General features: G+C 36.8%; 1 protein-coding gene across 3 annotated transcripts in view; it reads left to right on the top strand.

The window, feature by feature from the left end:
- The window catches only part of ROCK1 (Rho associated coiled-coil containing protein kinase 1), a 148,047-nt gene that overhangs the window by 102,877 nt on the left and 31,043 nt on the right, over positions 1-14,127 (top strand). For all 3 annotated transcript variants that reach the window (XM_060120837.1, XM_060120838.1, XM_060120839.1), the window contains 3 exons: positions 8,685-8,791; positions 10,240-10,390; positions 12,417-12,577. In XM_060120837.1, the coding sequence (XP_059976820.1) occupies positions 8,685-8,791; positions 10,240-10,390; positions 12,417-12,577 (419 nt within the window). The remainder of the gene's footprint in view (positions 1-8,684; positions 8,792-10,239; positions 10,391-12,416; positions 12,578-14,127) is intronic.

Here is a 14,127-nt window from a genome sequence, read left to right on the forward strand (position 1 = left end):
CTGGTAACCACCATTCTACTTTATGTCTCTGAATTTGACTACCTCATAGAAGTTATTATTTATCCTTTTGTGTCTGTCTTATTCCAGTTAGCTTAATGTCTTCAAGTTTCATCCATGTTGTGGCATGTATCAGAATTTCTTTCCTCTTCAAGGTTGTATACTGTTCCATTGTATTTATACCATATATACCACATTTTGTTTATCAATGGAAGGTAATTTTTTTAATTTATATATATTTTTAATTTATATTTTATTTTTAATTGTAGCTAAAAACATAAAATTTACCATCTTAATTTTTAAGTGTGTAAGGTAATATATTTTTGATCATATTGTCCTCATAAAGAAAATGACCTTGGCCCCCATACACTGTTGGTGGGAATGTAAATTGTGCAGCCACTCTGGAAATTGCCAAGATAGGGAAACAACCTAAATGTCCATCAACAGACGAAAGGATAAAGAAGATGTGGTATATATATACTACAGAATATACTACTCAGCTATTAAAAAAAGAATGAAATTTTCCCATATGCAGCAACATGGATGGACTTGGAGAGCATTATGCTAAGTGAAATAAGTCAGAGAAAGACAAATACTGTATATCACTTATATGTGGAATCTAAAAAGTACAGCAAACTAGTGAATATAACAGAAAAGCAGGCTCACAGATATAGAGAACAAACTACTGGTTACCAGTGGGGGGAGGGGCAATTAAGAGGTACAAACTACTAGGTATAAAATAAGCTACAAGGATATATTGTACAACCTGGGGAATATAGCCAATATTTTATAATAGCTGTAAATGGAGTATAACCTTTAAAAATTATGAATTACTATATAGTACACCTATAATTTATATAATATTGTACATCAGCTATACTTCAATAAAAAAGAAAGTGACCTTGCTAATACTGGAAATGGTTAGCATTCTTTCTGTTTCAGGACAATTTGTATCAAATTGTAATTTCTTCACTCTCTCAGGCACCCTTGTGATGGAGGTAATGTGAATATTTCCAATTTTACAGCCAGTTACTGAAAAGTTATTTTTTTTTTTTTTTTTTTTTGCGCGGTACGCGGACCTCTCACTGTTGTGGCCTCTCCCATTGCGGAGCACAGGCTCCGGACGTGCAGGCTCAGTGGCCATGGCTCACGGGCCCAGCCGTTCCACGGCATGTGGGATCTTCCCAGACCGGGGCATGAACCTGTGTCCCCTGCATCGTCAGGCGGACTCTCAACCACTGCGCCACCAGGGAAGCCCTGAAAACTTAATTTTTAAAAGTGCCCAATTCACAAAAGTCTTACTCAAAGTGGAACTAACCAGGCAGAGAAGATTATCACTATTAAAACCTGGTAATTCCTCATGCATTGTTGGTAGAAATAGAAATTAAACTGCAGAAAGGGAATCCCATTGCAAATAAAGAATTCGGTACTTGGAAAGGTTAGGACTAGAGATATCAGCAGGCTTTGTGGTCTAAAAGTTTCCTTTTAGACTCACAAACTGTTCATGGTAATAAAATCATTTTGTTTTCAACAAGATTCCTGGCTTCCACTTCTCACATTTTTTTCTGTTTCTGTCAGCATCAGCATCCATACTACCTAATCAAAACAGATATGCATGGAAGTTGCCAGATCTTTCAGGGAAAATTAGGGGGTGGGATAGTGCATTTTAACCTAAGTCACAGGATGTGAACATAGTTTGGGGTCTCATGGGGCTTGATGATTAGCTGTAATTCTGTGGAGAGAGGTCGGGGTCAGTTTTTGGACTTTGGAAACAAATTAGGATCTCCCATTCGTTCTTAGCTGAGGAGTGCTCTGCAATCTTATTTCTCAGGGACTAGGCTTAAAATAGATCTGAATATAACCAAGAAAGTATCCTCATTATATATATTAGAAAAAGCCTCATACCCCACTTCCTTAAATTGCTTCTCTAGGCCTCTTCATATACAGCTTATTAGCTGTGTGCAGGTCACTTCTTCTGCTTTATTTATAAACCAAGAAGATTAGGTGACCCCTATAAATTCTTTCAATTCTAAAATTCTTTAAGTCTGTGATTTTCCAGATAACGCTGAGCTTGAAGTGCTTGCTTTCAAGGACGAGACCATCATTATGTGTTCATCAACAATGGTTTTAACTGACTCTGTTGTTTAGATATTGGTGAAGTTAAGGAAGATTCATAGCATGACCTATTGTTGATGTTTATCCTTTTTCAATGCTTTCTTTAAGGTTTATTTTTTAATTTAAATGTGAATCAAAGTTCACACACATTAAAAAGCACAAAACTTATATGAGCCTCAACATACAAGGTGCATTGTGGTAAAACATGCACACACGCAAACATAAAATTTTTATGTTGATTTTTTTATGGTTCTTAAGACATTTCAGATCCCTCAGGTATAAATTTCTCATAGTTTGGGAGGCTAGCCTTGTGGCACAGTAACAATTGTTGCCTAGTTGAATGCTCTCCATGTACACTATTGAGCAGAAGCTTCTTCATGTGTTTGGGAAATGACTTCCCAAATATAATTGGATAGTATATACTTTAGGTTTTGTGGGCCACATACGATCTCTGTTACATATTCTTCTGTTTTGCTTTTTATAACCCTTTAAAAATGAAAAAAACATTCTTAGCTTCATGTCTATAGGGAAATAGGCTGAGGGAATAGTATATCATAGTGTAATGCACTTTTGTTTTTAACTGTTACATGGGCATTTGGAAATTGTGTAAGTTTTTTACTTGGTGTGTTTTTGGATTTGACTTTTGGAAGAAAAACAATAGGTCCATTTTCTAATCTAACCAGTTTTCTAAGACTCCATTTATTCTTTGTGTCTTTGATGATTTGCCAAATTTTGAAACATATTTTAAAAGTTAACACTATGACTGTAGTCTTTTTTCTCATAGCCCCCTTGTATTTCTAACAGCTTTTTTTGTATTGTTTTATTGAGGTGAAATTCATATAACATAAAGCTAACCATTTAAAAGTGTACAATTCAGTGGCATTCAGTACATTCACAGTGTTGTACAACCACCTTGTCTATCTAGTTCCAAAACATTTTCATTAACCCAGAAGAAAACCTTGTACCCATTAAGCTTTCCTTCCCTATATGCCCCTCTACCTAGCCCCTAGCAACCACCAATCTGTTTTATATCTCTGAATTTACTTGTTCTGGATATTTCATATAAATGACATCATACAATATGTGACCTTTTGTATCAGGCTTCTTTCACTTAGCATATATATATTTTTTTTTTTTGCTGTACGCGGGCCTCTCACTGTTGTGGCCTCTCCTGTTGCGGAGCACAGGCTCCAGACGCGCAGGCTCAGCAGCCATGGCTCACGGGCCTAGCTGCTCCGCGGCATCTGGGATCTTCCCGGACCGGGGCACGAACCCGTGTCCCCTGCATCAGCAGGCGGACTCTTAACCACTGCGCCACCAGGGAAGCCCCACCTAGCATATTTTTAAGATTGATGTTGTACCATGTATCAGTACTTCATTCATTTATGGCTGACTAATATTCTATTGTATGTATGCACCACATTTTGTTTAGCTCTTCATCTGTTGATGGACATTTGAGTTGTTTCCACCTTTTGGCTATTGTGAATAACACTGCTATGAAATTCGTTTACAACTATTTATTGGAATACTTGTTTTCAGTTCTTTTGGATATCCAGGTATAGAATTGCTGGGTCATGTGCTGATGCTGTGTTTAACTTTTGAGGCACTTCAGACTATTTTCCACAATGGCTGCATCATTTTATGTTCCCACCAGCATTGTACAAGGGTTTCAGTTTTTCCACATCCTTGCCAGTACTTGATATTTAACTGTTTTTGGTTATAACCACCCTAGTGGGTATGAAGCGGTGTCCCACTGTGGGTTGGACTTTAATTTCCCTAATGAGTAATGAGGTTGAGCATCTTTTCATGTGCTTATTGGACATTTGTATATCCTTTTTGGAAAAATGCTCATGTCCTTTGTCCATTTTTTAATTGGGTCTTTTGTCTTTTCGTTGTTGACTTTTAAGAGTCTGGATACTAGACCTTATCAGGTGTGTGATTTGCTAATATTTACACCCCTTCTGTAGTTTGTCTTTTCATTTTTCTAGATAATGTCCTTTGATGTACAAAAGTTAATTTTGATGAAGTCCAGTTTTTGGGTTTTTTTTTTTAATTAATTAATTTTTTGTCTGTGTTGGGTCTTCGTTTCTGTGCGAGGGCTTTCTCTAGTTGTGACAAGCGGGGGCCACTCTTCATCGCGGTGCGCGGGCCTCTCACTGTTGTGGCCTCTCCTGTTGCGGAGCACAGGCTCCGGACGCGCAGGCTCAGCGGCCATGGCTCACGGGCCTAGCCGCTCCGCGGCATGTGGGATCTTCCTGGACCAGGGCACGAACCCGTGTCCCCTGCATCGGCAGACAGATTCTCAACCACTGCGCCACCAGGGAAGCCCGATGAAGTCCAGTTTAATATATGTTGCTTATGCTTTTGGTGTCATATCATAATACATTGCCAAATTGAGGATCATGAAGGTTTACCCCTATGTCTTCTTCTAAAAATTGTATGGTTTTAGCGTTTATATTTAGGTCTCTGACTAACTTGAGTTAATTTTTGTATATGGTATGATGTGTAGGGGTCCAATTTCATTCTTTTACATGTGGATATCTGGTTGTCCCAGTACCATTTGTTGAAGAGACTACTTTTTCCCCCACTGAATGGTCTTGGCATCCTTGTTGAAAATCAGTTGGCTCTAGGTATACAGTTTTGTTTCTAGATTCTCAGTTCTATTCAGTTGGTCTATATGTCTGTTCTTAGACCAGTACTACACTGTTTTGGTCACTGTAGCTTTACAGCAAGTTTTGAAATTGGAAGTTTGAGTTCTTCAGCTTTGTTGTTCTTTTTCAGTGCTGTTTTAGATATTCCAGTCTGCAAGTAATTCCATATGAATCTAAGGATCTGCTTTTCCATATCTGCATAAAATATCTTTGGAGTTTTTATAGGGATTGCATTGAATCTATAGATTGCTTTGGATAGTATTGCCATCCTAACATATTAAGACTTCTAATCCATGAACACAGGATATATTTCCATTTATTTTGGTATTTAAAAAATTCATTTCAGCATTTATTTATTTATTTATTTATTAGTTTCAGTGTACAAGTCTTACACCTCCTTGGTTAAATTATTCCTAGGTATTTTGTTCTTTTTGATGCTGTTATAAATGGAATTATCTTAGTTTTCCTTTTGTATTGTTTATTAAGTATGATGTTAGCTGTGGATATTTCATAATACCCTGCTTTTGTATATTTTTAATGCAGCGTTGTTTGGTGTGTTAAGGTTTTATGACTTCTGTATCTTCTTACTGGATTAAAATTGTATTATAGATGATATTAAATATATCTGACCTTGAGGGGTTTTTCCCTTAATTTGCACTTTCCTGTTGTATCTTGCCTGTTTATTTATTTATTTGTTTATTTATATATATATATATATTTTTAATTTATTTATATTTTTGGCTGCGTTGGGTCTTCATTGCTGCGTGTGGGCTTTCTCTAGTTGCAGCGAGTGGGGACTACTCTTCCTTGTGGCACGCGGGCTTCTCATTGCGGTGGCTTCTTTTGTTGCAGAGCACGGGCTCTAGTCACACGGGCTTCAGTAGTTATGGCGCATGGGCTCAGTAGTTGTGGCTCGCAGGCTGTAGAGTGCATGTTCAGTAGTTGTGGCGCATGGGCTTAGTTGCTCAGAAGCATGTGGGATCTTCCCGGAGCAGGGATCGAACCCATGTCCCCTGCATTGGCAGGCAGGTTCTTAACCACTGCACCACAAGGGAAGTCCCCATTCCTTTGTTTTTAATTTTTATATATAGTTGATGGGCCTCAAATTTAGATAGTAGATTTCATATTTGGGGATTTTAACATATTTAGATTTTTCACAGTGAGTTTTTTTTGGTTTCTATTTTTGAGACTTAACATATCTGTACATATTAAAATAAATAAAAAATATGTATCTGGAAAAATTTTCACAGCATGAACACACCCATATAGAAACTGAATATTACCAGCAGCCCAGAAGTTCCCTTGTACTTCTGCTTAGTCACTAACCCTTTTTCCCCAAAGTAATCACTGTTCTGACTTCTAACACATAAGTTAGTTTTGCTTGTTTTTGAACTTTTATATATGGAATCATGCAGAAACAGTCCTTTGTTTCTGGTTTATTTCATTCAACATTGTTTGTGAGGTTCATCCGTATTGTTGTATATGGCAGTAGTTTGTTCTTCTTGCTGTATAGTACTCCATGTATTTTGTATGACCACTGCAATTTATCAGTTATTTTGTGGTCATGTCTTTTAAATCAGATATTCTGATTGCTTCCATTCAGGGATTATTATGAATGATGCTGATATGAACTTTCTTGTACATATTCTTTGGTAATCATACATGTGCTTCCTTTTGGTATATACTTAGAAGTGGTAGAACCATAGAGTATATTTAGCTTTAGTAAATACATCCAAGTATTTCAAAGTAGGTTCACCAGTTTACATTCACCAGCAATGTATGAGCGTTCTGGTTGTTCCACTGCCTCCTCAAGGATAGTACTCATCCCCACTGAGTTTTGTCAGTCTTACTGTTTTAGCCATTCAGGTGGTGCCTGATGGTATTTCCTTAGGGGTTAGTTTCCATTTCCCTGGTGTCCGAGATTGAGCAGCTTTTCACATGTTTATTGGCAATTTGTGATATGCTCTTCAAGTCTTTTGCCCCCCCCCTTTTCTTATTGGATTGTTTGCTTTTTTCTTGTTGGTTTGTGGGAGTCCTAGATATTAGTCCCTTATCAAATTTATGTACCATAATTATCTTCTTCCACTCTGTGGTTTTCCTTTTCACTCTTAAATCCTGTCTGCCAATGAACAGGAGGTCTTACTTTTCTTATTTTTAATGTAGTCCTATTTTTTTTTCTTTTGTGGTCAGTGCTATTTAGTGTGGCCTGTTGAATTCTTTGATTAAATCATGAGGATATTATTCCCTATTTTCCTCTAGAAGCTTTATTGTTTTGATCTGCTTAGGTTATGATCCCTGATATTTTGGTTCTTATTCCTTCTACTCTGTGTGTGTGTGTGTGTGTGTGTATATATTTTTTAATGTGAAGCTTTTTTGCTTTCATGTATTGTACAGACAAGTTATAGTTTCTTCCTAGCATTTTTTAAAAAATACAATAAATGAGGAAAATAAAATATATTTAACATACCTTTTGTAAAGTTACTAGGACTCTAATGAATTCAACCCATATATTTTCATTACTTTGTCTTCTTGAGAGTTGGTTTATATGAACAACTTCTACACAGAAATTCAATTTAACCTGAGTATACTATCTTTCTACAGATTTTAAAAACCTATTATTATAAATACAGGAAGAAGCATTTTTTAAATAGCACTTTAACATTTAAACATCTTGCCATGTTTGCTTTATCTCTCTCCATACAAACACACACATTCTCTGTATTTTTGCTCAACCATTTGAAAGAAACTAGCAGGTGTTTCTTTCTCCTATATGAAAATATTCCTATGTGAACAGAATGCCACATTGCCTGTGTGTGTAAATAAAATTGCTTCGTTGCTCTCTAGATCCTAGAACTAGCCTACCAGACAAGCCTTATCACGTGCCAAAGATTTAATATTCATTTGTTCATTAAAGAACTACTTCAGGGGCTTCCCTGGTGGCGCAGTGGTTGAGAGTCCGCCTGCCGATGCAGGGGACACGGGTTCGTGCCCCGGTCTAGGAAGATCCCACATGCCACGGAGCGGCTGGGCCCGTGAGCCATGGCCGCTGAGCCTGCGCGTCCGGAGCCTGTGCTCCACAACGGGAGAGGCCACAACAGTGAGAGGCCCGTGTACCGCCAAAAAAAAAAAAAAAGAACTACTTCAGAAACAGTAAAATATAGGAGGCAGGTTGAGTGTCTTGGAGACTTTGGCAAGTATTGCAAGTTAAACACTAAACTTTAAGAAGTACAAATTTTTTCCAGGTCTTTTAGGGTGCTTTATCCATTTCCCCGTCAAATCTTAGGCCACATTGAATCACAAAATAAGAAAATAGGTTTCTACTTTTGAACTAGACAATATAATTATATTCATATATGTTAGATTCTGCATGTATTAAATTGTGTTTATTAAGTACTTATGCATTAAAAACAAAACGTAAAGCATATCTTAAAGAGTAGAGTTTCTAAATGTGTGAGTTGCTACCATTGCATGACATGAGCATCAGGTAGGTTAACACTAAGCTTTGTTAGAGGACTTGAATTCCTTAAAACTTAGTTTCTTTAGTAATGGAGTTTTTCTTCATTAAGTTTAAGAGTAATTAAACACTTTTCAGAATGTCTGATACGTAAAAAAGCACTTAAATACTTGCCTTAATTAACATGGGGAAAAGAGCACTCGATTAGGACTCAGATCTGATTTCTGGATGAAGCTCAGGCTTATCTCTTTGACCATCTGTAAAATGAATATATACTAGATGATCTCCAACTAGAAATAACATTTTTATCACTATGTATTGTAGTTATTGTATATACTGCTAAGAAAACACTTAATAAATTTCTGTCTGATCAGGAGATTTTAAACTTTTTTTATGTTAATAATGCTGGGAAAAAAAGATTTCTCTTTCAATGACTATGTGACTTGAACTTTTTTCTTACTTGATAGCTCGAATTACATCTTTACAAGAGGAGGTGAAGCATCTCAAACATAATCTTGAAAGAGTGGAAGGAGAAAGAAAAGAGGCTCAAGACATGCTTAATCATTCAGAAAAGGTAAATGATTTAACATATACCAATTATGAGATAGTATTTACTGATTATCAGATATTATAAGATGGTTTTATAAAAGATCATTCATTCCTAATCTTTATATGTTTACATTTCTAGAAGTTTTTATTGTTGGTTGCTGTGTGGAGGTGTATGTGGGTCTTAATTTGGGCTTTTTAGGGTGTTATTTTTTGTTTTGTTTTGTTTTGTTTGTTTTTTTGGGGTTTTTTTGGCGGTATGCGGGCCTCTCACTGTTGTGGCCTCTCCTGTTGCGGAGCACAGGCTCCGGACGCACAGGCTCAGCGGCCATGGCTCACGGGCCTAGCCGCTCCACAGCATGTGGGATCCTCCCGGACCAGGCACGAACCCGTGTCCTCTGCATCAGCAGGCAAACTCTCAACCACTGCGCCACCAAGGAAGCCCTAGGGTGTTATTTTTATTTGTTTGTTTCTACCCTTGAAGGGTATCAGATAATTGATATTATCTGATCATCACAAATTGCTTTGGTTTGGGGATACCTCTTCATATAGAATTTTTCCCCCATTTTTTGTACATGGGTAAGATGAAGATGCTGAACCTTACTAATTATGAAGGAGGAAAACAAAGGATTAGTATGTAGTAGACCATGTGTGCCTTTTCCATTTTGTTAGTAAGAGTTAGCAAAATAGTAAAGAGCATACATAATGTAATTGGCCTTTGCATGTAGAATTTTCATAACAGTCAAAAAATGCCATTGGTTATCCTCTGTCCTTACCTTGCTAAGAAAAGGATTAAATAGGTAATATGCATATTTAGCTTACCTCCCTGAAATGTTGTAGGTTTACTAGATCCTCAGATAAATGATCAGAAAATTCACCACTTATCATGTCCTTTGGACATGTTTTGTGTCATTCAGAATAACTTTTTGATGTTTAAGTCTGGTATAAGTTTGGAAATAGGATGAAAGAAGAAGAGTAGAAGTATCCAAACAGGAATGGAATACATGTTGACATTCTTTTGTCAGAGCAAGGTAAATCTAGGTGTAGATGAAATTGTAAATAGAGATCAGTTTTTTTTAATGGTAGCAAAAATTTTTAAATGAACTGAAGAATTGTCCTATTCATTTCTGATCCTCGCAGTGAACCCTCCTGAACATAACAGAACTCTGCCCTGCCATCAGCCATGGCTAATGATTCACATGGGGAGGGGGTGGGGGGTAGAAAAAAGGTGATATTTTGCTTTTAATTATGTGTGCTTATTATGATTTTTAAAGTAAGACATTATAGATGGTGTGAAATATACAAGAAGTATAAAAATAAAGCTGTGTCTTGAATAAAAGTATTTAAGTATATATGGTGTAACATTTCAAGCCAATGTGATTCATATATTATCTCTTACGGGATATTAATTAATATAAGATTTAATGTTGTGCCTTTTGCACAGCATAGTATATGACTCTCATTCTCATTTTACAGGAAAAGAATAACTTAGAAATAGATTTAAACTACAAGCTTAAATCATTACAGCAAAGGTTAGAACAAGAGGTAAATGAACATAAAGTAACCAAAGCTCGTTTAACTGACAAACATCAATCTATTGAAGAGGCCAAGTCTGTTGCAATGTGTGGTAAGTGTCAGTTTTAATATTTTCTACATGATTAGTTTTTAAATAATGCCAACAAAAATATTTTGATTTTGATCAAATTTTATTGTGTAGTAGTTTAAACTCTTCGAAATTATAAATGATGATCTGGGAAAAGTGTGCCTTCCTTTTTTGATACCTTCCATTTTTTAAAATGACAATTTCACCTGCTAGTTCTCTTACTCTACCACTCTCTACTCCCTATACTACCCTCTACTCCCTGTAAGAGTCAGTGGATTCTTATTTCTCCCAGTTTTTCAGCCCTTTCCTTAGTTTTCTTCGAGATCCATTCTGGAACTCATTCATCTGCTTTCTTGCTCTGTACCCTCAACTCTCTCATTCCTTTGTATTTCCACTGTGTTATGCCTCTAAGCACAAGAGATCTAGATCAGACTAGCCGGCCACTTTTCATTGCTTCAAATAGTTCTTCAGATGGATGTTATCCCAATGCATTGTCTCCAGCCTCAGGTGAGCTGTCATTTTTATATATGTCACTCATATTAAATAGGTAATATGCAGATCAGTTTTTCTCCTAAACTTTTATTTCTCTCCTCAAGCTTCCTATGCCATTTCTTTATCACTTTAATTTTAGGTGAACATTCTCCTATTTCAAAAAGAAATTGTGAAATCATAGGTGTGAACCCCTCAGAATCTAATTCTCTAATTTAATCAACCTGTCTTACTACTTTACCCATGTTCATTATCTTCCTTCTCATCTTAGAGGAGGGTGATCCTCTTCCTGTCCTTGCTAATATGTTCTAGCTGTATTCAGATCTAGCCTCTTATCTCAACTTATTATTTCTTTTTCTCCTCTTTATTCTCAACCTTTTTTCCTCCACTGAATTTCTTCCTGTTGTAAACATGTACAAGTCTCTCCCATCTTAAAAAAAAAAAAAAAAAGACAAACCCTTGCAGCAACCTGTGATCCTTACTAATTGCCACTGTTTTATTCCATCCCTTTATAGCCAAACTTATAAAAAGATGTCTTCCTTTTCTTCACCTTCTACTCACTTCTTAACCTACTGTAACCTGGAAATGTTACCTGGCGCTTTAAATTCAGTTTATTCAAGGGAAAACGTGTGACCTTATCTATCAGACCTGCCCTTACTCCTATTCTGACTGTCTTGGTTAACGGCTGTCTAGTTTTTATGAGCCCAGGCTTGTAATCAGACAAATCTACTTTGCCTTTTAGCCACTCTGTATTAAAAAAAAAAAAAAATTAGGTGGGAAAATGCATCTAAACTGCCTGTACATAAAAAGCTTTCAATAAATGGGAGATATTATCATGGTTATGGATGATGGTATTCAACATCCAGGGGCCCAAGCCAGAAATCTGGGAATTATTCAGGAAGCTCCATTCTGATGGTTTCTATTTTGTCACCTAGAGGACAGTCTGAAAGTGAGAAAGCAGACTTATTAAGTTTGAAACCTGATGGTGCAACTTAAGAGTTGCAGGACCCTAGAAAATTAACCTTCAGAACCTTAGTTACCGTATCTCAAAAAGGGAACCTCACTGTAGACTAATATCTTCTGATAATAATTAAAATAGGTATTATACTATCACGGAATCTTGTCTGAGTTGCATAAATTAAAGTTTGCATCACAGCCTTAAGCTTCGGAAACTTTTCTGGAACAATGCCAGGTATAGATTAATAACCACAATCTTACTTTTCTACTTTTATCTGAACTACCTCCATTCTTCTCCTTAGATACTCCACTTTTTTCCAGCTATACTTTCACCTTCTGGTCTGAAAATGGCACTGAATAGTCTCTCAGATCATTGGTCGAGGGATGGATTTGGAAGATTCGTTATATTTTATGACTCTCTTCCTTTAGAGATCCCACTATACAAATAATTCATAATGTTAGAACTTCTATAATGAATAGCTCTAAAAGAGTCCCAGGATAAAAACAGTAGGGATTTTTGGCACCTAGGTGTCTTACACAGCCCATGACAGTGAAAAGCATGTCTTTGTCTTTAAATGTATGTTTATAACTTTTTCTTTCACAGAGATGGAAAAAAAGCTGAAGGAAGAGAGAGAAGCTCGAGAGAAGGCTGAAAATAGGGTTGTTCAGATTGAGAAGCAATGCTCCATGCTAGATGTTGATCTAAAACAATCTCAGCAGAAGCTAGAGCATTTGACTGAAAATAAAGAAAGGATGGAGGATGAAGTAAGAAAAATAATACTAATTTTGTTCATCTTATAAAAGAGAATATCATTGTTATGACTAAAAAGTCATTATCTATAATTTAAACAACATGGTGGAGATTTTAATAAAATAACTTATATGTATCTGTGTTCACTGCTGTAAGGTCACCACTATATCCCTAACTCCTAAAATTTTCATCTTCGTATAGTGAACATTCACACCATAGGTTCTATACCATTTTTCACTGTGACAGTACAACTGTAAAGAAGTGTCACAGCTCCTCCCCTGAAGAAACTGACCATTTGCTTTTTAAGAGAGAGAGAGAGAAAAAAAAAAAACTTCTTTATTGTCAGATATCCAGTAATCCCCAAGAGGAGCATTGTTTTTAGATTTCAGAAGAAGCATTAAGCTGTGGAGTCTTGCTTGAAAGACTTGCTTGAAAGCAGTAAATAAAGAGATAAAATGATATTATATCCTAGTGATTGGTATATGTACTTTATTTATTTTTAAAATTTATTTATTTTATTTATTTATTTATTTTTGGCTGCATTGGGTCTTTGTTGCTGCACGTGGGCTTTCTCTAGTTGTGGTGAGCGGGGGCTACTCTTCATTGCGGTGTGCGGGCTTCTCATTGCAGTGGCTTCTCTTGTTGCGGAGCACAGGCTCTAGGCACGCGGGCTTCAGTATTTGCAGCACGCGGACTCTGTAGTTGTGGCCCACGGGCTTTGTTGCTCGGCGGCATGTGGGATCTTCCTGGACCAGGGCTCGAACCTCTGTCCCCTGCATTGGCAGGCGGATTCTTAACCACTGCACCACCAGAGAAGCCGGTATATGTACTTTAGAAATTATAAGACCAAAAATAATTAGTTCACATATGTAAAAGAGTAATTACTGAATGCTTAAGGAGATAGGTAAGTGAGGGACAAAAAGCGACTTGATCAAACCAGGAAAGGAGAGACATATTGAGTAGTCATGGGGGAAACCTGGAGGGCAAAGTATTGATAGTTTTTAAAACTATAAAGCTATAGATGAAAACACTCTTTCAGGAAAAGTAATCTGGTAGTGGTATATAGAATGGACAGGAAAGAAGAGAGATCACAGATACCTAATAGAGCCAGCATGCAGGAAGAATATGTGTTGAAAATTTGGGAGATAATATTCAGTAATTTTAAAATGTAACTTTTGACCACGTGTTATCTGCCTAGCCATGTGCTAGGAGTTGGGGTATGGAATAAGACGGCTATGGTCTTGACTTCTGTGGAACTTAGAACCCAAAGGGAAAGACAGATATTAAAATTGAATTACAAGCATGACATATTTAAAGAGGACATACCAAGTAGGAGTGTTAGGACTAATCACATCCAGGAGGTAAAGGAGGCCTCACTAAGGGTTTGGCATTTAAGAGCTGAAGAAAGAATAAATGAAGAGGGAAAGACAGAGAATAGCCTGTGCAAGAACTGTGTGGTGATGGAGAGTTTGTCACACTGGAGGATCTGAGGAGTATGATTGGATTCAGAGAATGACCAGGATAATGCTGGGACAGTAAACAGAATAGATCATGAAGGGCACTG

The sequence above is a fragment of the Lagenorhynchus albirostris genome, chromosome 14 (assembly GCF_949774975.1).
Source record: "Lagenorhynchus albirostris chromosome 14, mLagAlb1.1, whole genome shotgun sequence".
NCBI lineage: Eukaryota > Metazoa > Chordata > Mammalia > Artiodactyla > Delphinidae > Lagenorhynchus > Lagenorhynchus albirostris.